Source organism: Podarcis liolepis (genome assembly GCF_965112155.1).
Source record: "Podarcis liolepis genome assembly, chromosome: 3".
Lineage (NCBI taxonomy): Eukaryota > Metazoa > Chordata > Lepidosauria > Squamata > Lacertidae > Podarcis > Podarcis liolepis.
Window position 1 is genome coordinate 43,091,912 of NC_139557.1, and position 27,281 is coordinate 43,119,192.

Consider the following 27,281-nt stretch of genomic DNA (forward strand, 5'->3'; position numbering starts at 1 on the left):
ACTCTTTCGTCTTGCGCGTTTTTTGTCTTGCGAGGCATTCGTCTTGCGAGGTACCACTGTAAAAAGGTACTGCCCCAGCAGGAAGTTAAACGGCGTTTCCGTGCACTGCTCTGGTTCGCCAGAAGCGGTTTAGTCATGCTGGCCACATGACCCAGAAGCTGTACACCGGCTCCCTCGGCTAATAAAGCGAGATGAGCGCCGCAACCCCAGAGTCGGCCACGACTGGACCTAATGGTCAGGGGTCCCTTTACCTTTAACTAACTTTGAAGTTATCCATCAGTGATAAAACAAGTACAGGCAGTTAAGGGAGATTTCTGTTGTTATTTCCAAAATATACTAACTTAAGTTCCTTTTAAAAAACTTAATGCAATACTTTGCTTTCATGTAGGGGATGATACACTATACTGTGTAGGAAACAAAGCCATAATTTCCCTCTGGTAAGATCAGTTAAATAATAGGCACCAATATTGTTCTAACTGCTGAATGGAACAGCAGTTATGAACAGCAGTTATGAAGGAAGAAACATAGGACCTCTGCATCAGTGTCATGGAGCCCAAATTTGCTTCCCCCGCCCCCAGTCTGAACAAACCCTTCTTTAACCCAAATTTGCTTTTAATAAAAATATAACTGAACCACTTCACCTTTCAGTTCTCATGTTCACTCACAATAATTTCACATAGACAAAGCATTAAACAGCCACTAGTGAAAATGCTGAGAAAAGACAACATAAAAAAAAAATGAAGCAAGAATTATACTGCCCGTCTTAAAATGGCAAGCTCCTGGGAGCAGTATATGGGATTGAGTGCTCCTATATTTGCTGTGTACTTTGAATTCTCTCTTAATTTACTAGTCTGCCTGCAGCATTGTGTAGCATTAAACCTCCACCATGGTCAGTGCTAACTAGGTCCCATATTAACCAGAGTTTGCAAACCCACTTCAAATTCTGATTTCAAGTTCTGACGGTTAACATATCAAAAACTAGGTCCATACTTAATTTCTTAACAGTACTGTGCTATGTGGGCACCAGTCATACACAATTCTAGTATTTGGTGGATTCCTATGTATGTTTACTCCAAGTAAGTTCAATGGAACTACTGAGTTCAATGGAATTTACTCCCTAGTAAGCATGTTCAGGACTAGAGCCTTAAAAATTTAGTGCTCTTTCAATTTAAACAACTTCATATTAAGGAACCAGGAAGCTTTATTTATGAAACACAATCGCTAAAGACAGTATGTGGGCTTTTTATAGACTTAACTTAGAGCTGGCTTCAGAGTGGATGTCAAATGAAGTGTCAGTTACCCAAGTATATATAGTGTAGCAGGCATGATGATGACTACAGTTCATTTTCCAGTGTTTCCAATCTAATCTACTTTACAGTTGTGCATAAATCACAGTGATTATAAATGCAGAAGCTGGGAATGATGTGTGGATTTTCTAAAAAGTGTCATGAATATTACAGATGCCAAGCACAGCTAGGGAATAAATCAGTCAAATAATTAATTAACTCTTGCAGTTCAGAAATCAAGCTATCTTTTCTCAGCCAAGTAATTATCTGACCTATTAGAAGAAAGACTCTGCATCACTGTGAAGGCTGCCTGGTAACTTAATTTAAACCAATCTTTTATTCCATATTCCCAAGAACCTGTAACAGTTTTCTTCATCCTCCTGCCCCCAATTCCCTCTTCTTCACCCAGGGCAGGCAGAACATCAGTCAAAACCCACTAGCAGATCTCAGAGTGATTTGCAATATAGCTTCTCACTTGCTTAACCACAGCAATAAGAAAAAGAGCTTTGTTTCTCCCTAAATTAAGCCACTGGAATAAAGAAAACAGGGGACAAGCTATAATTTGTATGTGAAACTGAACACTCGGTTTCTGGGCTGAATATGTACACAGGTCATCCTAACCATGTATGGTGCCAAGATTGCGAGCTTGATCCCCATATGGGACAGCTGCATATTCTTGCATTGCAGGGGGTTTGACTAGATGATCCTCAATGTCCCTTCCAAGTGTACAATTCAATGATTCAAATAATCTATTACACATACCATACCTCCATCCCACTGACCTCATTGCTCACCCACTTGCCCCTCCCTCCCCCCTCCTACCTTTGTCCACTAGCCTCCTCCTCCTCTGCAGTCTCCGTTGCCTCAGGAGACGCTGCACCAACTGGCACAGCCTAGGGGAGGACACAGCCTCCTCCTTTGGCACCACGAAGGAGGAAGAGTGGCAAGGTCAACCTAAGTTTTTTCCTGTTTTTGGTCCCACACTCTGGTGTGAGCCAATGGATTCTTGCCATAGCTCAGAACCAATAAATGCCTGTCTTTTGGTCCCGTGCTCTGGCACAGCCAGAGCATGGGAGCCAAAACAGGACATCCAGGACATCCCAGATTCGGATCAGAAGCCTGGGTGGCTTCTGTCAATCTGGGATGTCCCACTTAAAACAGGACACTTGGAGGTATAATATACACCTCTGAGCCACTCTTTTGGCACCTGGTTCCAGGACATTAACCTTGGGGTTCTAGTTTTTTAAAAATTGAAACATAAACTTGAAGCCTGCCCACCCCTGTTCCACACAACTATTCAATGCACATGAACCCCCATTACTGTGTCATCTGCTGTTAGTACTCTCTAAGTGTAAATGCACCAGTTATTTAGACATGTCAATGGCTACTTATCTGCTTGCACTTTAAAAAAAAAAAAAAACTCTAGCTGGAAAGCACACTATGCAGCTAAATTTGTCAAAGACAAAATATTGCACAACTGCTTGGCTTGCTCATCCCATAATATACAGCTTGGGGATGTTCTGTGTATATATATTTTGCTGTGCTAACCATTTTCTAAATTGCCATGTATGTTCCTTGTCATTCATTTATGATAAATGTCTTGCTTGGTTGCTAAAGGATGCATAAAGACTAGCACAGCAAGTAATTTTGAGAGAAGCAGGGAGGACAAATGAAAAACCTAGTCCTGAGAGTCAGAAATAATAATGTGACATATTACAGCTGCTGCAATGAAAAACAAATGTCATACATTTTTGTCACAGGCAGCACTACTTGTGTTGAATCATCAGCCCAAACTGATATAGTGTAATAATGGAAGAGGATGACACCTTCTTCCCCCTGGAGTTTTTTGGGGAAATCCCCCCTTAGTGTGGAAGAAACCCAAGGAATTGGGGGGAAGCGGGTTATTCATGCCACCACTGTCAATACTAGGTAACGGAAACACTGCATGAGTCTGCTGCCTGACACCATCTGAGATTGGCAAGTATAAACTGAAGAAGGAAGCCACAGGGACAATAGCCATGCAGGAAAAATCACAGTGGTGAGGGAAGGGAGACAGAGAGAAAAACCCAGATATCCCAACACAGAGAGAGACACAGCAGAGTATGGAAGGAGACACAAATAGGGGGCGGACAGGAAACACTAAGGGCTGAGACAAAGGGATTTTCATGAGAGAAGGGGGGGGGGGACAATCAAACACAGCCATACGCAGGGTGGATCTGAAGGGCATGATAATTCCTTTTCCTGGAATACCATGAGAAAGGCTATCAAGCCCATAGAAGGCATCATCCTCACAACAGAATGTCCTCCAACCTAATCTGGCAAAATTGTTGTCATGAGGTGATTTTACCACACCAATTTCACACAACAAATACTTTGCTGAAATAGGAAAAACACAGTCCTGTGGGACTGACTGTGTAATTTGTGTAGTTACAGCCTGAGTCAAAAGTCAATTTCATCAGTATAAGATGAAATGGACAGAGGTATATTTACAGAACTGCTTTAGAACCTTGCACGTCTACTGTTGAATAATTCCACCCCATTCATGAAGTCTCACCATTTTCATGATGGCTAGGTATGCAAGTAGGCAAGAGAATTGGCTCTTCCCACATGGTGATTATAATCAAAGGAGTAACTTGCAGGATAATTTCCTTGGATAAAAATCAGTCCATGGGACTTGTGGTAACCATGAATACAGAATGGCCCCAAGATCTGATTAAACAGAGAACTCTAGAATTTAATAGTGTTTAAATATTGCTTTTGAAAGTGCTGTGCGGCCCAACCACTCCTTCACAATTTCCAGTAAGAGTCACGTTTAGCTGACTTTTTGCCAATACATTCCCTTGCTGAAGTAAAAGACTGTGCCAAATGAATAAATTAATGGCAAGTCCTGTAATAATTCTAATGAAATGTTAAACAAAACCACTATTCCAAAATCTGTACATTTTTTATTTAAATTATATGCCTATAGAATAGTCTTGTCCTTAACCAAAAAGAAGAAAAGAATCCAAAGTTGAGATTCAAACAGCAGTTTGAGAGCACAGTGGAGAAAGATGCAAAGTTTCAGCAATTCAGTTATCTTTGAGGAAGAATGCTGCAAAGTAAGGGTGAATAACCTGTTCATCTAATGAGAATCAAATATTCAAACACTCCCCTGCAGTGGAACCTTCCTTCCTTCTTTATTTATTTATTTATTTATTTATTTATTTATTTTTAAAAAGCAACCTTCTAACAAGAAAAAAAATATGACCCAACTCTCCTAGAGATCTGCACTTTTGATAATTCTAAATCTTGTGACATTACGGATCCTTTAAGACACTGCAAACTCACATTCAGAGCCTGTGAACAGATCATACCCTAAGATTACTTTTACATGGGATTTGCACTGACACTTTAAATTTGATTTTTACCTGTGCCTTTTGGGCTTAACCAAAGTCAAAACATGGCATTAGAACTAGGAATAGGTAAGGAATGATAGTGTTGACTAAAAATGGCCTGCAAGAAATCAAGTGTGCAACATCCAAAATGAGTTGGTTAGCTAAGTAGTACTAAAGCTATCAAGCCTAGAAGCCAGGTATCACTGAAAAGTTCATGAAGAAGGGATACTGGCACCTGCTGCTGTAGAAATGAGGCTTATGGGGTTATGTAGGATAGGTAAAGTAGTACTACAGTGAAGTTTGATCTACTATGGCCAATGGTTGTACAGCTCAACCAGCACAGAGTGTCCCTTACTCATGGTTTGCATAAGAAGTCGCATCATTTAAATCAACTAATTTAATTATTTTGACTTAAATCCACAGCCAAGCCTATGTCACATGATCCGCTGCAAAGAATGGAAACCAGCACTTTGATCATCAGAGCCCATAAAAGTTAAGGAAAAATGATTTTGCACATGTTATATGCATAGAATGTCAGCACAGCTAAAATTTGAACACCTAAACAGATGTAAAAATCTCAAATCTGATTGGTGTCAAAGAATAATAACATTAAAGCTATAATATAGTCTCATGCGTCTGAATAGTACGTATTTAAGAAAAGGGTACGAGAGTAAGTGTGTGTGTCTTATATCAACTGAAGGCCAAAGTACATGTTATACACAGCCATGTGTATTTTTATACAACATTTTCTTTAATAATAACAATAATGGGGGTGGGGGTTGGAATCCAGAAACCAGCCTCTAAGGCTGTGAGTTTCTCCATGGAGGGACATAATGGGAGAGGCTTCTTAACCCTTTTTCTTCTGGTCACTTGCCCACTCCCCCCCTTCAAAGAAAACCCCTGTTTTTCATCCAGGAGGCTTTCTGTTTAAAAGAAGAAAATGCTGGAGAAAAGATACACATGGCTGCATATAATGTATACTTTGGCCTTGATTCAAGGGAAGTAAAACAGAGAAACTTTGTTAAAAATATGATAGTTACATTTTATGCAGTCCTGCTTAAAATAACTCTGCATTTTTGTCCTTTTATGAAAGAATAGATATAATAAATGAGATATTGTATACTTTTGTGCTTTTATGAAAGAATAGATATAATAAATGAGATATCATATACTTAAAAATTGGAAACTGAAACTGTGATCAATTTATGATGTTACTTCCCACTGCAGAGTAAATGCCACAGTGTGGAACCATAGTAAAGCTTAGGTCTTGTGTCTGAAAATTTTTGAACCCTCTCAGTTAAGCATGAACTATGTGGTAAGAATTCCAGGCCAAAGATCATAAGATTTCTACTCATGAGCAATTTTATTTTACTTTTTATGTTCCATGGAGCATGCTTGATTGAGCCATCTGGTTTTTAACTAAACATGCCCTTTGTGCTATGGGCAGCATTCGTCTGTATCACTCAATGCTTAAGGCATACTATCATATGTTGAGGATGGAAATTACTAATTCTGTCTCAAGTGAGAGGAAGGCAACAGTTCTGCAAAATGGCTTTTGTGTATCTTTTAATCTTTATTAGTCTATGAACACAAATCAACAGTATATTTTTCTTGTTAACTTTTTAAAAAACAGTCTTTGTGTGGCACTCTGAAGCCTCCTTGGTTGCCTGCACTTTCTAGAATATCCATGGAGGATGTCAAAGCATAGGCAGCCAGGAAGTCTGCTTGTGGAATTCCTGAGAGAAGCGCAATTATTATTACAATTAAGTTAAAAGGAATGCTCATGAGGAGTTCATGATGTAATGTCCTTCCACAGGCATTCCCTGATTTAAATCATATATGATTTGTGCTGTATTTGTGATGTTCTATTACGTTATTGTTATTTATTGTCTCTAAGCCGCTTTGTGATTCATTCAAATGAAAAGTGGCATAGAAATATACCGTATTTTTCCATGTATAAGACTATGTTTTCTTCCTAAGAAATAATGTCCAAAATTTGGGGGCGTCTTTATACATGGGGGCCATCTCCCCCCATTTTCTTAAATTGGAGTCCCCCAAAATTGGGGGTGTCTTATACATGGGGGCGTATTGTAGAAGGAAAAATACGGTAATAAATCAATAAATCAAATCATATTCTAGGAACCAAGGGTAGCTGCAATACCAGGCAAGGACTTTGTTTTGTTTTGTTTTTTGTTTTAAGTTAGCAAGGAAGAGCACACTTTGTAACGTTACTAAGTACTAAACCTCATCACTCACATAAATTTCTGACTCCCTCCATCCCACGGAAAGAAGCTAGAACAACAACTGCGTCTCTTGGGGTGGAGGGTGGGGAGCAAAGTAATACCTGAAATGTATGGGCCTGGGTATGGCACAACTCTAGTATTGATTCCAGCTGCTGAAACTGTGTGCTGTTCAGGATTGTTTTATAGCACTGGAACAGCAATCCTTCACCTATAGACTTAAGTATGCATCATATGTTTGGTTTTTTAAAAAGCTCTATACAAGCCTTCTGTGTAGCTTGTAGGGAACCTGAAACATGTAATGATTGAACATTTGTTTATTTATTCATTCATTTATTCATGTGTGTACATGTGAGCAAAGATCTCATCAGTCATGAATTCCCTAAAGCAGGTACGCCCTGATTCTACGCAGTGAAAAGCTCCACATGCACAACCATCTCTCCGTGTGATTTAAGTATGGCTTTCCCACAAATCCCTACAGAATAGTGCCTTCCAGGAACTTGGCAACATGTGAAATGATCCTTATTTGGTTGTGTAGCGAATAGGGTCTGGCCATTACACATAATGACAGATCCCTATGTTCTACAGCACTGTGGCAATGGAATTCATCAGAAATGAATGCCTCATCTCATTCTGGTTTTCTTCAATGTAAATTAAGTGTTTTACACAGTATAGTAAGAATAGCTATGTTTTCCTCCACCAACTTTTTGCCATTCTGCACGAGTAAACTTATTGCAGCTCATCATTATAAATATATGAACTTGAACTGCATTTTATAAAGTTTTTAAGAATTGCAAAAAAGAAAAACATGCCATCTCTTCTTAATTAGTCCTCCTTGAGTACCATGAAGTTCAGAAGCATTCAACAGTGTAAAATACACAAATAAAATCAATTACCGGGAAGTCACAGCTTGCATAAATTCGTCAAGAAGATCATCATAAGCTTGGCCTCTGATTCGTTTATGTCTCAACCCAATATACAAAGGATCTTTTAGCAACTCCTGTTAAAAAAGAAAATAAAAACGAGTAAGGTAAATATATCAGACAAGTTAACATTTGAGTGTTTCTAATCCAAAAACAAAGACTGTATTGGCATCTCTAAACTGGAAATTAAGGGCACAATTCTATGGTCCTAGGGAAATTGTCCCAGAGGTCATAGAATTTTGTGGATCTCCTTTTTCATGGATAGAGAAGGAATTATGTGGGAAGAGCAAGAGGACCATCCACAAAGGCTTCCTTCCTGCAGCAACAGAAACCTCCATGGCTGCCCCACCTTAGATATCAATGTTACAACAGCAGAAAGAAGATGTTTCAGAGCGCTGGAAGAAAAGTATGCCAGCCCTGGGGTGAGCCCTTGGGCACTGCAGCCAATGGAGGGGGGATTTTGAATAAAGGAAAATTGCCTCTCCACACCCTCCTTCTGCCCTGCCAGCACAAACTAAACAGAGGTTTGGATCGGGCAGATTGTCTGCCTTTAACTCTTCCTCCCCTATCCAAGTAGGACTGCTTTGCCTAACTGGTTTATAGTCACATCCTTCCAGAGAATCATGGGGAGAGACTGATCTCTAATAAGAATTCTCAGCACCTCATCAAACTACAATTCCCAAGATTCTTTGTGAGAGGTTTTGAAAGTAAAAAACTGATACAGGTTTGTAGAGTAGATATGCCCGTAGCATGAGAATGAACAAGATTAGAATACAGATACATACATATATTTATTAGCCCATAAAGGCAAAATTACTGAAAGCATAATGTGTGGAATCATTTTCTGCCATTCTTAGATGATGAAGTGAAAGTTAAATTCACAAAATTATAAAGTCAAATTTTGTAGATCAGAAACGCCTTTCAAATAGTGATAGAGGAAGGAAAAAATGAAGATGCCAATTACAGAGTACATATTATGTTCTTGCTTCAGCATAACGGCTGGCTTTGAGTTGCAGATGTCAAATCATACCTTATAATTTACAGATCCCAATATGTGCAGTACCCATAGCATTAAAAAAACACACAACCCAAGCACTTATCTGCTCACGTCAAAACTGAGCTAAAGTCAAAACTGAGCTAATGTTCATGCAAAGAACATTACAAGAAGCCAATGCATTTTCTGTTCTGGCATTTTTACTGTTATTGAAGCCTAACCATCAGCAAGTATGGATTCATTATAGCTATTTCAAACATCACTTCCAACTGCATGAACAAGTTGGCGACAATCTCTTCCCATTGCAGTGATACACTCTGCCTTTCAGAAAAATAGCAAGGGGTCATTTTCATCATCCAGACTGCAACTGGCCAAGTTGTGTATCAGTGCTGCCCTCAGGCTACCAATAAATATTCCCATGGCAGCAGAGAGCAAGGTGCAGGTGCAAACCTTCAACCTACCTTCTCCACAACTTAGCAAAACTGCCGTGTTGGGTACCAGGCTAACATGCAATGATCTGCCCTTCATTTCTGAAGCCACTGCAAGGGCTAGAATGCAGTAAGACTTGGGGAATTCCTGTTCAAGCAGGGCAAGGAGCTGTGCTTTATTCTAGGGGTACTCAAGGGTACACAGTATCAGCACCTTGTTTTTCTAAAAGAAAAGCACTGGTTAAAAGTGTGGCACTTACTTGAATAATTTCATGGTGAGTTCCAGAACCCTGTTTTTCTAGTAGAAAAGCACTTATAAGGAGGCTGTCCCACGAGGAGCGTGGAACTAACAGGCTAAATCTGTAGGTATATCATGGAGCTGTTGCATCAGCAATAAGCTGTCCGCAACAAGTCTTGCTTGTCCCTCTTTCAAAAAGTGATCTAGAGAATAATCTGGCTATACTATTTAACAAGGAAAAATAACCTGTCCCTTAAATACGACAAGTCAGTTTAAGAAGACACAAATCTGTATTCTGTCCCTGTTCATAGTCTCAGTATTCATGGCAGTATCTGTTGCTCCAGTAGTCAGTACAGTGGTACCTCGCAAGATGAATGCCTCGCAAGAGAAAAAACTCGCAAGACGAAAGGGTTTTTTGTTTTTTGAGTTGCTTCGCAAGACGATTTTCCCTATGGGCTTGCTTCGCAAGACGAAAACGTCTTGCAAGTTTGTTTCCTTTTTCTTAACACCGTTAATACAGTTGCGACTTGACTTCGAGGAGCAACTCATAGAACGCGGTGTGGTAGCCTTTTTTGAGGTTTTTAAAGACTTTGGTGATTTTTGAAGCTTTTCCAAAACTTTCCCGACACCGTGCTTCGCAAGACGAAAAAAATCGCAAGACGACAAAACTCGCAGAACGAATTAATTTCGTCTTGCGAGGCACCACTGTACAGGATAAAGTATGGAGTAAGGTCCTCCCCCCTTTTTGAGTATTCCAATACATTGTCTTTAATAAATTTGCTTGTCAGAGAGCTAAAGCTGCAGCCAACTAGCAGCTACTATTTCAAATCAAGACTTTAGGATAGCTGTAACAAAGGCCCTCTTTCTATTGCTCTCTTTTAAAGTTGAATAACTAAAAAAAAAAGGCACACTTTAAACTAAAACACACAGATGGTTTGAACAGTGAATCTTGATAGTAGAAACCTGAGCAAAATATTGTCAAAATATACTTCTTCTGAACCAATATCATGGATTTACAAGGTCACAGAACTCTGATATACAATCCTATGCCAACAATATCAAATACTCATGTTTCCTCACTATCTCATACTACTTAGATTCACAATTCCCACTGTATGAGTTGGGATTTCAATGCAGTATCTTCTCTAAGCAAGTATCCCACCCCACTCCAGAGGTTTGCTGTTGCATCTCACCTGGTAGCAGCTGACATGACCTCACGGGGGCAGATTTACCTAAGCTAGCAATGTTCTATATGTTCCTGGTTCTTGGCGCTGTCTAAGTAGTAGCAGCAGCAGCAGCAACAACAACAAAGACACTCATGGTGTCAATGCTAATTAGGTCAGACAGCCCCAGGTTCCAACTATTCCTACTACTGAACTACAAACTTTAGTCCCTTTTCTTCCCATGTTGCTTCTCTAGTGGTCTATTTTTCTAGAGAAAGAACAAAATGCACTGAAGCCAAGTTTCATAAAGCTCCAGGAAAGCATTTAGGAAATGTGCTCATTTATTCACACTAAAGTGTTGACAACTTTCTGGTGTCAGACTCTAAAAGCTAAACTTATAAACATTTCATGAATAGCAGACCCATTGATTTCAGTGGTCCAAATCCTACATAGTTTCTGTAACCAATAGAACTGTGAGTGATTTTAGGATGGCCAGCTTACGGTCCAGCTGAGGCTCCTGCCAGGTATAAGTACTTTGATAAGTAGTTGGACTTGAATTTAGTAGTGGAGACTTCCAACATTTACTGTACATTGCCTGTAAAGTACTGCCAAAGTAATTGAAGCAACATGAGTACTCTTGCTGTTTCTGTGGAAAACCTGAGAACACAAGTCCCCTTTGAATCTTCTCATGAAAGCTGCCAATATGTTTCAGAGTTGTGCTGATGTGAAGCTAACTTTCCAATGCCCACTGCAAGCCTGTGGCTCAAAATAGGCCCAACTACTAAATCTTTACAGCCATCTATCTGCACACCTAACATTGTATTACATCTTGAGTTGCTTCTCAAAATCTGAGGGTTCTGGCACATTAGTACAGCAACCCAACTAACCAAAATCTAAATAATTTTGCTGCACGCTAGATGCTCCTGGGCAGGCACATTTCATTCACAATCTTGCTGCAATGATGACACAATGAAGTGCCTATCTGTTGGAGAGCTTGGAATGAGCCATGCACATAGCAGGCTATCCAGGTTTCTATGCATGCTGCACCATGCAGACTGGGCATAGCCCACCACAACCATATGTTCCCTATGTCCACCACATATACACAGTCTGGGCAGATGTCAAGATGCTCTCATGCTCACATGCCTCACTCAGATTTCTGCTAGGAATACAGTAGTATGGGTATCTTTCACTACTACATGAACTCTCATTCATGTAGGGCAGATTTGTAAAAAAAATGCCTTATATATACATCATGAAGATCAGAGCCCAAGACAAAAATGTCACCAGCTCATGCTGAGGAGTTCAATACAGATTGAGCCCACCGACCACTGTCTGACTCAAGGTGACTTGATTCTTTCTAGGAATTTACTAGTCTAAGGCAAGTACTGGACATGACACATGGGTGTGTTTCCTGTGTGATAGAACACACACACACACACACACACACACACACACATTTCCTTTACTCTAATTACATTCCATTTACAGCCCAGGTGGAGCTTGCTAGCTCAGGGAGTAGGTGTGGGTAACGTGCCTTGTCAAGCCCAGATAATGCAATCAACATGCAAGGTAAAGCAGAGCAGGTGGCCATGGAAGAAATTCTGATAATATATTAATTTTATGATGTAGATTTACACAAGTTGTGTTCCTCGAAAGTAAACTATCTTTTGGTCAATGTTGCTTTAAAACATCAGGATCTGTTGCTACTGAATTTGACTTTTCCATTCAGAGATCTGCAGTTTCAGTTATTTGCCCTTTTCTGTTTGATCGCTTTTTATATGCTTTAGCAGCAGTGCGCTGTAAGTTACATTAGACTTACAGTAGTTGAGAAGTTGAAAGCTATGAATTCATAGGACATACTTTGATGCTTTAAAAAAAAAAGCAAACCAAAACCTGCTCAAAGACTGTTTTCAGTGCTACATTTTTGCTCATAAAAGGCTGGCTGTTATAGTAGAGTTAACATGAAACTGATACATGTGCATGTTGTTTAATCTAGATTTATCACTAAGCTTCTAAGTTCCCGATACCCCTGAGCTAAAAGAAATACAGAAATTGCCATTTACTGCATTACAGTTGTGAATGTTTGAGAGCATCAAAAATAAGAGATTAATAAACATCAAGAAGAATTTGTAAAATCTCTGGCAGTTTACTGAAAATAATCCGTTGCCAAGTTAGCAGCTAACAAAGTAAGTCAGCCAAAGGCCTTCTATGTTAGCAACAAATAGTATTAGCATAATGTAGATAATGCAGCTGAAAGCTAGAAACCGCCTACCAATTTTGTCATTATGCTGGCATGTGGCAAGTATAAATAACTATTCCTAAACAGTAGCCTGGTCTGCACACACAGATGAATTAAATGGGGCCTTACAGTTGTTCATCCACAGCTAGCACCTAAACAGCAGACTGAGCAGATGCACAGGTTAGCTGGCTGAAGCCTTTTCTATTATTATGAGATTATTATAATAATTATAATTATTATTATTATATTACTATTTAAATTACAGTAATTATTTCTGAATTTATATCTATACAGAAATTAGCAGATGTGAATTTTATGCACCTTTGTGTCCCCCTTTGTGCTGATTTTCTAGTGATGCATTTTTGTCTTTTGGGGTGATGCATGAATAGCCACTCTATCTGAAGCTGTGCTGGTTTTCTATTTGCAGTAGGTTTCTATCAACAAACATTCACAGTGTTATCTGCCACCTGAAGTCTGAAATGGCATAATCTATTATACCACCTTAGTAGTCTATCACTTCAGTCTGCTCCATATGAAGCCTCAAATGCAGTGATAATATGTTGCTACAGTATTTTGAGAGTTGGTGTGGAACAGTGGCTAAATTTTCAGCATAATCTGGGCAACCCTGGTTGAAATGTCATTTTAGTTATCAACTCAGTACGTGGCTTCTGTCAAGCCACTACTTTCCAAACCTTAGTCCACTAAACCCCCTCTGCAACAGGAGAATACTTTGCACACCTGTTATACGCATTGTTGATATACTGTGTCTGCTATTGCTATATAAATGACAAGTTGTATTAGTTAAAAAATATAGAAACCTCCTGGATCATAGTTTTTGCTCTAGTATGTTTTTTTCTACAAAAACTATATGCTTTCCATTTTATCCCACTTGTATTTCATACAAAGAGGACGATTTTCAAAGGGAAGGAATGATCTCTTGGATGAAAACTGCTTAAAAGGATTTGAAGTATGTTATTTATTATTTTTGTTCTTGTTTATTTCAACAGCATTTATATACTGCCTGATTATAATAAAACCTCAAAGTGGTTTATAAAAAAAAAGACAACAAAATTATCAGAAAAAATAGTTAAAACAAGTATTTGAAATGTTCAAAAGCAATTAAAATGAGTAAAAAGCTAAAACCAGATTAAAATACGTGGCAGCTTGTAGTATGTATCTGGTTCTTCATTTTAGAGGTCCCCATGATAGGTTCCTGCTTCCCATCTCTAGAATACTGCAGTGTCTGTGCATGGAAATGGTCCAGTGACACCTCATATTACAGCAGCCTTCTGCTGTTTATCATTTTGAAGGCTCCTCAATATAAAATGCTTCCAGCAGCCACATCTAGTAGTTCGCTTAAGCTAAAAGCATTGTGTTAAACAGACCTAACAAAATACTTGCTACACCTACAAACAAGAGCATGGGAAGTGGCATATCCATACCAATCCACAGCTATACCTGCACTTTATTTCAAAACGGCACCATCTCAGTCATGCATACAGATATGAGTATCACGGTACAAGTCCTACAATGAGAGGAAGCGATAACAGTGCATTGACTTGATAATATTCACACATGTTTTATTTGCCACATTTCAAGAACATGTAGATTCTTTATAAATATCGTCTTGTTTAAATAAAACACAAAGCCAGCAATCTGTGTGTGTGTGTGTGTGTGTGTGTGAGAGAGAGAGAGAGAGAGAGAGAGAGAGAGAGAGAAGACATCAGGGAAGCATTTAAAGTCTACATTTCCCTCCTGCACACATGTGTAATAAAACACATTCCAGGTAATATGTGCACTGGCGTTTCCATGTGCTATTTTACTCAGTACATTCACAATTGGATAACACTCATTGTAATTTTATATCCTTTGATTTTTCTTCTTCTTTGGAACGATTCACTCTTGGGTTTATGAACACTCTGACCTAATTCAATGTAAAAAATATATTTGGACATACATGGTATGAAGACTGTATTACATTAAGAAGTTCCAAATTTTGTGAAGTTTAATTTATATAAATTATACATTATTTTCTAAAGAAAATAACAGCTATCTTTAACATCAATTTTATCTGTCAGTCCCATGAGGAATCAACAGTAGAGTGCATTTGACATCACCATGAACTACAGTTAATGGTGCTTATTGCACCCACTTTGCTCTTGTCTCCTAGTGCACAGGAGAAGCAAACCGCAATCCAAAATTGGGGTCGTTGTTTACTTGACTCAGCTAGTGAGGGGTCTTGGAGGGTGGCATCTTAATACTTCAATCCTAGCGCAGTGGGTGAAGGAGCTTCTTCTTCTTCTTCTTTGGCGATCACTCGTAGCCGAGTAAGATTGTCTTCCATGAACAGTCTTTACAGTGACTTTTAGGAAGTCTTTAGATTGCACCAGGCATCCTATTGGGGAGACTCAGTTTTCTGAGTGCATGTTCTGGAAGTTGGGCAACAGGGGCAGTACAGAATTCCTATTGGTGTACTGACCTCCCCGCTGCACCACGGATTCCCTGCCTGAGCTGCTTCAGGTCGTGGTGATTGTTCTCCTGGTTTGGTTGTCCTAGGGAATTTTAACATCCATGCTGACACCACCTTACAAGGGGCCGCTTGGGACTTCTTCGAAAGAATGGCCTCCATGGGGCTGCCCTGAGTAAGTTTGGCCCGATCCACAGCCTCAGACATGCCTTAGACCTGGTGTTCAGCTTTATAGACATGGGTGATCTGACATTAAGTAAAAGTGAAACACAAGAAGTGCCATGATCAGATCACTTCCTGGAGCAACTAGATTTCTCCGAGACCCTTCTTATTCACAGGGAGGTGGGATGGATTCAAATGGTCCACCTCAAACAGTTAATGGATCCAAATGGTTTCCAGAGAGTGGTTGGGGATGTTTTATCCTATGTTGTTTGCCTCTCAGCTGATTCCCTGGTGGCCCACTGAAATACAGAGTTTGCCAGGGCTATTTACTGTCTGGCTCTGAAGTGCCCTCCCCAATTGCATGGAGTCCTGATGGCCCTGTGGTTTACCCCAGAGCTGAGGGAGATGAAACAATCGCTGAGGTGGCTAGAGCACCAGTGGCAGAAAACTCATTCTGAATCCGACCAAACATGGGTTAGAGCTCAATGTTGAGCCTTCCAAGAACATCTTCTTCGCCGCATCTATTGCATCTGCAGAAAACAGCAGCAGGAGACTCTTTCAGGTGGCTCACAATCTAATGGAGCCACCTTTGCCTGATGAGGACCCTAAGATTTCCTGCAATGATTTTGCAAACTTCTTTGCAGTTAAAGTTGCTCAGATTCGGAAAGAGGTAGACTGTGGGAGTAGGGCTGGGATGGGAGAAGTGCTAGAGTCCTGACTAGTCAAGTTGCATGGGATCAAATCTAATCTGTTACCTCCGAGGACACAGACAGGCTGCTTTGAGGAGTGAAACTGACCACCTGTCTCCTTGACCCTTACCCACCCTGGCTCATAAAAGTGAGCTGAGAAGGGCTCAGCAATGGGCTCCACAGGATGATGAATGCTTCCCTCTATGTGGGAGTCTTCCCAGACCTGCTGAAAGAAGCAGCTTCTTTAAAAAAAATATCTTTAGACCTGCCAACTATTGCCCCGTCTCAAATCTTCCATTCTTGGGCAAGGTGGTTATGTGGGCGATTGCTGAACAATACCAGGCATGCTTGGAGGATGCCAACCATTTGGATCCCTTCCCATCAGGATTCAAGCCTCATTATGGGACTGAAACTGCCTTGGTTGCGCTGGTCGATGATCTCCAGTGGGCTAGGGACAAAGGTGAAAGAAAGCTGTTTCCTAGTTCTGCTGGATCTCCCAGTGGCTTTTGATACCGTTGACCATGGTATTATTCTGGACCAGCCAGAAGGGTTGGGAGTTGAGGGCACAGTTATACAGTGGTTCTGCTCCTCCCTCCTAGGTCGCGTCCAAAAAGTGATGTTGGGGGATGAGTGTTCAGTCCCCTGGGCTTTCACATGTGGGATACCTCAGGGTTCCATCCTCTCCCCCATGCTTTTCAACATCTATATGAAGCCGCTGGGAGAGAACATCAGGGGGTTTAGGCTTGGTGTTCACCAGTATGCAGATGATACCCAGGTCTACTTCTCTCTTAAACTGAAACCAGTGAAGGCAGTGAATGTCCTATGTGAGTGTCTGGCAGTGGTTGGGGGATGGATGGAGGTTAATGGATTGAGGTTGAATCCTTATAAGACAGAAGTACTGTTTTGGGAGGACAAGGTGTGGGGAGATAAGGAGATAAAGAACTACATAACTTCTGGAAGACATCTGAAGGCAGCTTTTGGAAGTCATCCTGTACCAGGAAGTTTTTAATATCTGATATTTTACTATGTTTTTTATATGCTGTAAGCCTCCCAGAGTGGCTGGGGAAACCCAGCCAGATGGGTGGAGTATAAATAATGATATTATTATTATTATTATTACTACTACTACTACTACTACTACTACTACTACTACCACAGGTGTCTGAGTTATAAAGTCCTAAGTTTGAAAAATACACATGCATCCTCTTACTTGAGATGATTGTTTACAAGACTACTATCCCTCAACTGTCTTCTGACCAAAACACCCAAGTTCAATCAAAATTGTTGGCTGAACATGCCCACTTGGCATCCCATTTGATTGTAGAGTTATTTGGCCGTAATGCAATAACTCTTCCAACTGAGATACTGGAATGAAATTTGGTATGCTGAGTCCCATTGCAACTCTTATGTTTTAAATTCTAATACCAGCTCAGCCTCCAAGAAAGAGGTAATACTACCAAAACCTCTCCCCTTGAGCACAGAGATGTCAAAAAGAAATTCTCCATTTGATCTCTATACTAATTTTCAAGGCAAGAAGAGAAGACAAAAAGTTGTTTGCAATGCAGTATTTGAAGCAAGGCAGTGCTTTGCATAACCCTTATGACTTGGGAGTAGAAAAAGAATACTGCATTACACCTGAATCTTTAAGTCCCTTGTGGTTAGGTTTTTCTTCACGTTATCCTAGGGTGAAAGGAGAACAGGTGCACAGTTGCTACCTGGCCTCAAACCTTACTGGCTGCTTCCACACAGAAATACTTTTGATTTGGTGCTTTCGGTCCAAATCCAACATTCATGAAACAGGTCTGGGCTGCCTTTCAAATTTTCACACATAATTATTTTTATTATTTATTATTTATTGAATTTATATACCACCCTATAGCTGGAGTTCTGTTCACACATCCTGTGCAGGAACTAATAATTATGTACATGGAGGCTGGAGGCAGATAAATTGCTCCTCTTATGTAATCTACCACCTAGAGAAGGTTATTCATGTAGGTCCAGCTCTAGCTAGAAGCTCCGGTGCAGAAACATTTTGTTCCTACTAAAATAACAATTATCTGTATGGACTTGTCTGTGGCTTGGGAAGATCTAATAAAATATAATCGGAACCCTGTGAAAGAAACTGTGTAGAAACAGTCTTGAAGCTTGCAGCCTTTGACTAGGAACTAGACAGCTCTGCCTGCCACTGGAAGTTCCATTTCACAGCATAATAAGATTGCAACATTCCAGTTTCAATAAAACATAGTATTTTTAAGAAATGAAAATAGTTTCCATCAGGAAATTCCCAACTAGCTTTAATAAATTCAGTCTCTTATAAGACTATCTACTTCAGCGACAGCAGGCTAACATACTGTACTGATCTGTTCCCTGTTTCAAATTGAATTCCAAGATTCTCTCTGTCTTAATGGCTGGGAAATCCACTGCATGCAATTTTATATTTTTCCTTATTTTCTGGAACAATGACAGTAAATGGTCAGATCTGTTTTCAAAAGCATTTGATGTTTTTTGCATTCCTTTTCATCACTACATAGTTTAAACCATCCAAAATATTTCATCACATCCCATTTCCACTATTCCCCTTCTACAACTGAGTTTATTAAAATAGCCTTATACAAATCATTTCCATAAGTTTTGCTCTGCAATAATGTACACCATTACCCCACTTTACAGAAATTGCCATGTGCCCAGGCATTCCTAATCATGGGGATTTTTATTTTAATGGATACAATCATGAGGACAGATTTTAAGGTTAAATAACCTTCACAAATGTTATTATTTTCAAGCAAGAGTAATATAATATTACTGCACATATACAGTGGTCTGTATCCGGTAAAATCTTAGTGTGAATAGTTCTTCTGCTTGCGCTAGAGGATGTCTCTGATTTCCACCAACCTCCCTATTTTGTTGAAGGCCCTGATACACCACATTGCCATTCTGGAGGCATTCCACAATCTTCAGGTACAATTTTTTTGGAGTAGCCAAAAGAAACGGCAAGGAAATCCCATTCTGTGAGTAGAACTCCATCTGCAGTTCTTAGAATCCAAACTAGTGTTTCCTAATGTGCTGCTCATAAAATTATAAGGTCACCAGTAATACCAGCAACAGCTGGAAAATTTATTTTCAGTATAGGAACTACATGGATGGAACTAGAGCATAGAATGTAGTGCTGCTGTCACATTATTTGCACAAGACATTTCTTGAGCCTTCCTCTTGTGCCAGGAGCTAAGCCCATCCCAAATATTAATGCACTAAACTATAGCAGGCACACTATGAAGGAGAATTTTGCAGGTGTGCCATCACCAGTCCCAACTTGTCCTTGGCACACTTGACTTTGACAAAACATTGCATCTTCCCTTGTGTTGCGCTCCGTATCCCATGGAGCTTGCTCAGGACACTGCTGCAGCAAAAGCCTCTAAATTTGCATTAGGACAGTGTTCTTCAACATTGTTTTTCCAAATATTATTGGAGTACAACCCCACCAACCCAAGCTGAGGTGAGGCATGATGGGATTTGTAGTTCAACAACATCTGGAGGCCCAAGTTGAAGAACGGCTAGTCCACAAAGACAGACTGATTGCCTGGACTGTAACACAATGTTTAAAATATACATCAGAACTACTGTCATGAAATGAGTGAGAACTTTTTTTTCTGGGAAAGAATGTTAACCATACCCTTTCAGCTGAACAGGCAAATACTATTCCTTGAAATATATCAAATGTTCATGACAGCATGAAACAACAGTTACCTCATTGTCAGTTCCCACATCAAGCATAACAGGCAGACACTCCTGGGGCTTCATTCCTCCGCATGCTGTGTAAAGTGCTAGTTTACCCACTGGGATGCCCATTCCATAACAACCAAGGTCTCCAAGGCCAAGAATACGTTCTCCATCAGTCACCACAATAGCCTAGAGGGAAAGTAGTATAAGCAGTGTAAAATTGGAAACGTGTCCTAAGCTCTTTTCGTGTCCGTTCGTAAATAGGTTGATTCAAATTAAGAACAGTGGCAAAGCATTCCATACTGCTTTGGTGTGTTACATTTTCTCTAGGGCTGTTATCTGAGCAAACAAATCTTTTGTTTATTGTAACTGCATGAGTCGTAGTTGATTAATGTATCCATTATATTTGCATATGAGAAACAAACAGATGCAAAGTGGGGGGGGGGAGAGACACTGAGTTACGCAGATCTAGGTCTGGTCCATGTCTTGAAGAGAGAGTGTCAGAGAATCCCATGTATGCTGTTCTGAGTTCCATGTTAAAGGAAAAAGGTGGGATAGAAATGTCGTAAATAAATGAATTTGCCCTGCCATTCATGGAAGGGTCTTTGATCTAACAGAGGTTTCCACAAATGCAAAGGAGAAGGCGATTTTCATCATTTCCCCTTCCTCTTGCAGACCCCTATTCCTGGCCACCTCCACGTTATTCTAAATGGTTCTCTACTCCCCTAGTGCAGATATTGGGGGGGAGGGCACAATAGGCTGCAGAATCCACTTGCAGAATCCTCCAATAGACAAAAGACGCTTCTGTGAATGGAAGTGGAACCGTTGGTTAAAATTTTTCAGTATTCTTAGGTGGTGCAAATATGTGCTGCAGCAAAGTAATGTTGGAAAAGGTATTCTGGCCAGAATGCCTCTTTTAAAACAGTAGCTGCCATTTGTTTCTACTTCTACTTTTAAAAAACTGCTGCCCAAGTAATTAGTGCAGCATTTTTAATTGAACAGTCCCCCCCCAAAAAAATCAGATACTCTAATTAATTGCTCAAACATTGATACTGAATCAGCTTCTGTGATTGAAATAGAAAGAAAGCTTGGCACCCTGATCCTAAATACTTGCACCAATGCATGACTAACATACTGCTATAACACGTCTGAATAATTACACTGTACTGGTCTAGCAACTCATATTTTCCAATTTAAGGATTATTTTGCTGACAAAAGAAGTCTGGGTTTGTCTTCTGGATAAACTTTTTAAAAACTGTATAAGATGATGTGAACAAGAAAATTGCTTAAATATCAGAGAAGCCATTAGACCTTGTTACTGGTGAAAAAGAAGGGGACCAGGCACATTAAGGCCCAGGAAATTACAATCTCTATGCTCTTTGCGTACAACTTTATGTGCTATAGTTTCTTTTAATGAATTTTTCTTCTGCTAAATTCTTGAGGAATGCAGTCATAGTTATTCGGTGCTGCATTCCATATAAAATTTTCTGTTCTATTCTATTCTGGCTCCACAAGGAAACAACATATAAGTTGGAAAGAGGTGTAAGACCCATTGGCTATTGTCACTACCACCTCCCAGTAGCCAGAACATGGAAAGATGCACTAGTTAATGTAGCTGGAGGCACAAGTGACTTCAGTGGCTAGCAGAACATTTTATAAGCTTTGGCTGGTGTGCCAAGCAGCTACCACTGTGGCCTAGCAACAGTGACCCACATGTTGGTCACCTAAAGACTGGATTACTGTAATATGCTCTATGCACAGCTTCTCTTGAAGCTGGTTCAAACTGAGGTAAGCTAGGCTGCCAAGTGGGGCAACTACCATGATCATATTACACCAGTCTTGAAGGAAATGCACTGGCTGCCAAATTGCTACCAAGCCAAATTGAAGATGACACATATGCCCCTTTACAACAACTTGGTGCCCGGATATCTGAAAGAATGCCCACTCCCATACATCTCTTCCCATGTGCTGAGATATTCATAGGAGGCTCTGTTGGTTGTACCACTGCCTGATGAGGCAAATTATGCAGCATCCTGGGAGACGGAGTTTCCCATAGTGATGCCAGGCTTATGGAATTCCCTTCCCTCTAAAATAAGGCAGGCAACAAATTTGATGAGTTTTTAGTGCCTGTTTAACTCATCTTTTCACCCAAGTGTTGCTGGCTCTTAATTCCTTGCTTGGTTCTAACTATTGGCTACAGTGGTTTGAATTTTGTTATGTTTTTCAATATTTTAATACATGGATTTTATTGCATAAGGTGTATATATTATAAACCACTCTGGTATCATTTAGGTGAAGAGTGGTATATAAATATTTTAAATAAACAAATAAATTGTTAGCAAATGTGTAAATTCTACAGTGACCTCAATTCCAACAGTGAAAAGAAAAAAGTGAGGGAGGTCCATGTTAAAGATTTAAGGCATAAAAAACCACAGTAAAATCCAGAGAAGCGGACACGGAGCAATGGATGCAAACTACAAGAAAGAAGATTCCACCTAAAAATTAGGAAGAACTTCCTGACAGTAAGAGCTGTTCGACAGTGGGATTTGCTGCCAAGGAGTGTGGTGGAGTCTCCTTCTTTGGAGGTCTTTAAGCAGAGGCTTGACAACCATATGTCAGGAGTGCTCTGATGGTGTTTCCTGCTTGGCAGGGAGTTGGACTCGATGGCCCTTGTGGTCTCTTCCAACTCTATGATTTTATGATTCTATGATTCTATGATTCTATGATTCTATGAAACTAGTATTCTGCATAGATCAGTAACTGTGTACTATTCGAGGTGGCCACTTTTTATGAATATTTCATGTGTAGTAGTAAGGGACCTGTGGCAAACCTGTAATAGATTAGATTTTCAATTTACTTCCAATGATTCATAACATACATTTGGATTAATACTTTATTTTTGTTTGGTGGTATTCGAATATACAGTCCTCTACCTACTCACAATCTACACCAGATCATTCTGCTAATCATATAGTTCAGCTCTGGCTTATATTATTATTTTAGTCATCCAGAGACCTGACACATATTACTTGTAGCTAAAGAACCTACCTTGATGACAGCTTCAGGCCATGCTTTAAGCAGTGTTCCAACATGTCCTCGATCATGGGGAGTGATGAAGAGTCCTCTGTAAGAAAATAATTTAAATTTAAAACTAGCCTTTTCAGGCATGAAGCTTTCCCTTTTTAAATCATTGGTATCATATGCACACACACATGATGTCACATGCTGGAAACACAAATAACCAAGAACCGAGGATAGGGCTAGGCAGAATTGATTGTCACGGGGGGGGGGGGGGTTTCCACAGAATATCACTAGAGTCAGAGGATGAATTTAGACACATGTACATCTAGGATTTTTCTCCCATATCTGAAGAAGTGTGCATGCACACGAAAGCTCATACCAATAACATACTTAGTTGGTCTCTAAGGTGCTACTGGAAGGATTTTTTTTAATTTTGTTTCTCCCATATAAGTGAGTGGTTGGCACTGCTATGTGGTAAAGCTTGACAAAACAAGCAGGGACACTACTGCAGTAAGGTCAATATGCATGGGATAGCCCAGCCTAACAATGTCAGGAATTCTGTAGCAGGGATGTGACTGTGCAGATCACACAGAAATGCATTTCATGTTTACCTGTTCTTCCTATACACATACTCACACATCATGACAATAGGCTACAGACGTAACACAAGTTCCCAACATTCCTTCCCACAGCATGACCAAAAAATGGAACCCAGGATGGGGATACACAGACTAAGGATGGCATGGTTCCCTGTGAATTTCATTGAGTTCCATGGACAACATAAAAGAAACTGTAATCTGAGACATAGCTAAGGCAATATTTATTTCTTACTTCAGGCACTGAGATCACCAGAAGAGAAATAGGTTCAGCCCGTACCCCAAAAGTGTACCCCTTTACTTTTACATATGTGAATGGACATCATTTATCCCCATAATGTGCTGAACTTAGGAACAACTTTGCTACAAGAGCAAACCAGCCCATGGCACTTGGTGACATGGAGAAACCCTAAAAAGCAATGCCCCTCTTCTGAAGGGGAGAGCCAATATGATTCTGAAACTTTCTCTCATCCCACAAAAACAGGATTAGAGAGTGGCAAGAAGCAAGGAAGGCAATGCAAAACAGTGAGCAGGGCACAGTTTTGAAAAACAGGGCTAGCCACAACCCTACTCAGCAATAGGTGGGAGGGTCAGAAGCGATAGGGAAAATAAAAGACAATTTATTTTTCTTTCCCCCACCCAAACTGGCATGAATAGCTATGCAATATCATTTAAAACTCAAAATTCTTACCTTTCTTTTTAAAAAGTTCACAGATTGCAAATAAGTGTGGCAAATAGAACTCCTAAGAACAATCTGGAAATGTGTTCTGTGAATCAAACTAATAACTGTATACATCTGTATACAGGAAAGTTGAAATAGCAAGAGTTCCAACTTTGGAGACTTTTTATCAACATTAAAAACTAACTAAAGTTAAGAGAGATTGTAACACGGTATGCAAAATGCAATGAATTTTATACAACCAGGAAAAAACAAGGGGACCCCTGCACTGTAATAGAAAAGACCATGACTTCAGCAAACCTACTGTTTTGATAACAAACTTACGTAACTCAACAGATAATTATGTAACAGGATTTATGCATATGGGAAATATGTGGTCCAGTTTAAATGAAGGGGGAAATGTAGGTGATTCATTGTAAAAATATAAATGATCACACGTATTTCCATAAATTCTACAGTGCAGTAAAAAGCTTTGGCTAACAATGCAATCCAGTATATGACTCCTCAGAAATAAACCCTATTGATGTCCATGGGACTTACTATTAGGTAAACGAGTACAACATCGCAGCCTAATTATAACTTTTAGCATGTTTTTTCCAGATACAGAAACCTGAATTTGACCTTATCTTCATTATACAGTATGTATTTTTAAAGCTATTTATATGTGTTTGTCAGGAGTGAGATGGGGGAATGCTGCTGATTCTCTTGCAAACTCTCTGGGTTTTTGATACCAATGACTGTGTCTAGACAGGATCCACTTAAATAGTTCTTAAAGAATTCAAATCTGAAATTGCTGGTCTTCTAACAAAAATACACCCAAGGACTGGAAAGTAGCCAATGTAATACCAATTTTTAAAAGGGGGTCCATGGAAGTGCTAGCCATTAATATCTTAGCAGGGTAGTAACACTTTTGTTGCTTTTTGTAGGATACTAATATTTGCAGACTTATTTCAGCCTTGTGCCAGAAATGGAGAACCCAAACCATATTAGGCTAAATTCGTGTTCATGACATTCTCATGGGAATATTCCCAGGCATCTTCTTAGACTGTCTAAGTAAGTCACAGCAATAAATACAATTTATCACTACAGCATCATAATGTGAGTATTTACTGCAGGATCTTCTAAAATTCATAAGATTTTATTGGGTGTTTAAAATTAAACTTCTCATGACCCCTCCCACCCTGATTTCTAAGCCACATTGTTACAATGAAATTATTAGGTTTTTCTAGAATTAAAAGGGTCTAGAATTTCTAGAATTAAAAGATCACACTGCCCAGACACTTCTGAGGTATTATATGAAATACATTGTCCTGCTTCGGGCACCTAAGAAAGATGAATTCAAACCCAAACAAGTATAAAGAAAAACTTTTCTTTTATGTAAAATATGAAATATATCCTCCCAGTAATTGAAAATCTATTTTATGAAAAGAGGTTAAAACAATGCAACCCATTTAGCTAGGAAAACGTTCAAGCTGGCAGTAGAATTGAAATGTGCTAGAGATGAGATAATCATTTTAGATACAACATTCCAAGGATCAAGTAAAGAACATTTTAATGTTTGATGCCCATTCATGGATCACTGCCTTGCCGTGGCGAAGGGGCTTGAATAACTTAGAGAAGCTATGAGCTATGCCGTGCAGGGCCACCCAAGATGGACAGGTCATAGTGGAGAGTTTTGACCAAACGTGATCCACCTGGAGCAGGAACCGACAAGCCACTCCAGTATCCCTGCCAAGAAAACTCCATGGACAAAGACAACAGGCATATAAAAGTTATGACGCCGGAAGATGAGCCCCTCAGGTCGGAAGGCGTCCAACATGCTACTGAGGAAGAGCGGAGGACAAGTATAAGTAGATTCAGAGCTGATGAAGCGGCTGGGCCAAAGCCGAAAGGACGCTCAGTTGCGGATATGCCTGGAAGCGAAAGGAAAGTCCAATGCTGTAAAGAAAAATATTGCATAGGAACCTGGAATGTAAGCACCATGAACCTTGGTAAGTTGGATGTGGTCAAAAATGAGATGGCAAGAAGAACAAGCTGGTCATCACAAACACGCTTTTCCAACAACACAAGAGACGACTCTACACATGGACATCACCAGATGGGCAGCATCGAAATCAGATTGATTATATTCTCTGCAGCCAAAGATGGAGAAGCTCTATACAGTCAGCAGAAACAAGACCTGGAGCTGACTGTGGCTCAGATCATCAGCTTCTTATAGCAAAATTGAAGCTTAAACTGAAGAAAGTAGGAAAAACCACTGGGCCGGTAAGATACAATCTAAGTCAAATCCCTTATGAATACACAGTGAGGAACAGGTTTAAGGATTTAGATTTAGTGGAGAGAGTGCCTGAAGAACTATGGATGGAGGCTCGTAACATTATACAAGAGGCAGCAACTAAAACCATCCCAATGAAAAGGAAATGCAAGAAAGCAAAGTGGCTGTCCAACGAGGCCTTACAAATAGCGGGGGAGAGAAGGCAAGCAAAATGCGAAGGAAGTTAGTGAAAGATACAGGAAATTGAATGCAGATTTCCAAAAAATAGCAAGGAGAGACAAGAAGGCCTTTTTAAATGAGCAATGCAAAGAAATAGAAGAAAACAATAGAATGGGAAAAACCAGAGATCTGTTCAAGAAAATTGGAGATATGAAAGGAACATTTCGTACAAAGATTTCCATAATAAAAGACAAAAGTGGAAAGGACCTAACAGAAGCAGAAGACATCAAGAAGAGGTGGCAAGAATACACAGAGGAACTATACCAGAAAGAAATGGATGTCTCGTATACCCCAGGTAGTATGGTTGCTGACCTTGAGCCAGACATCCTGAATTATGGAGAAAGCTAGAGAGTTCCAGAAAGACATCTACTTCTGCTTCATTGACTATGCAAAAGCCTTTGACTGTGTCGACCACAGCAAACTATGGCAAGTTCTTAAAGAAATGGGAGTGCCTGATCACCACATCTGTCTCCTGAGAAATCTCTATGTGGGACAAGAAGCTGCAGTTAGAACTGGATATGGAACAACTGATTGGTTCAAAATTGGGAAAGGAGTACGGCAAGGCTGT

General features: G+C 39.9%; 2 protein-coding genes across 9 annotated transcripts in view; one reads left to right on the forward strand and one right to left on the reverse strand.

The window, feature by feature from the left end:
• The window catches only part of ME1 (malic enzyme 1), a 117,621-nt gene that overhangs the window by 49,330 nt on the left and 41,010 nt on the right, over positions 1–27,281 (reverse strand). For all 3 annotated transcript variants that reach the window (XM_083497471.1, XM_083497470.1, XM_083497469.1), the window contains 3 exons: positions 22,972–23,047; positions 19,951–20,112; positions 7,797–7,900 (listed from right to left, as the gene is read on the reverse strand). In XM_083497471.1, the coding sequence (XP_083353597.1) occupies positions 7,797–7,900; positions 19,951–20,112; positions 22,972–23,047 (342 nt within the window). The remainder of the gene's footprint in view (positions 1–7,796; positions 7,901–19,950; positions 20,113–22,971; positions 23,048–27,281) is intronic.
• PRSS35 (serine protease 35) overlaps positions 1–27,281 on the forward strand; it is a 152,417-nt gene that overhangs the window by 44,121 nt on the left and 81,015 nt on the right. The window contains exon 1 of one of the 6 annotated variants that reach the window (XM_083497479.1): positions 24,709–24,857. The exons of the other annotated variants lie outside the window; for them this stretch is intronic. The gene's annotated coding sequence lies outside the window, so the exon portion shown is untranslated. Of the gene's footprint in view, positions 1–24,708; positions 24,858–27,281 lie in introns of those variants that run through there. 6 annotated transcript variants of the gene reach the window in all.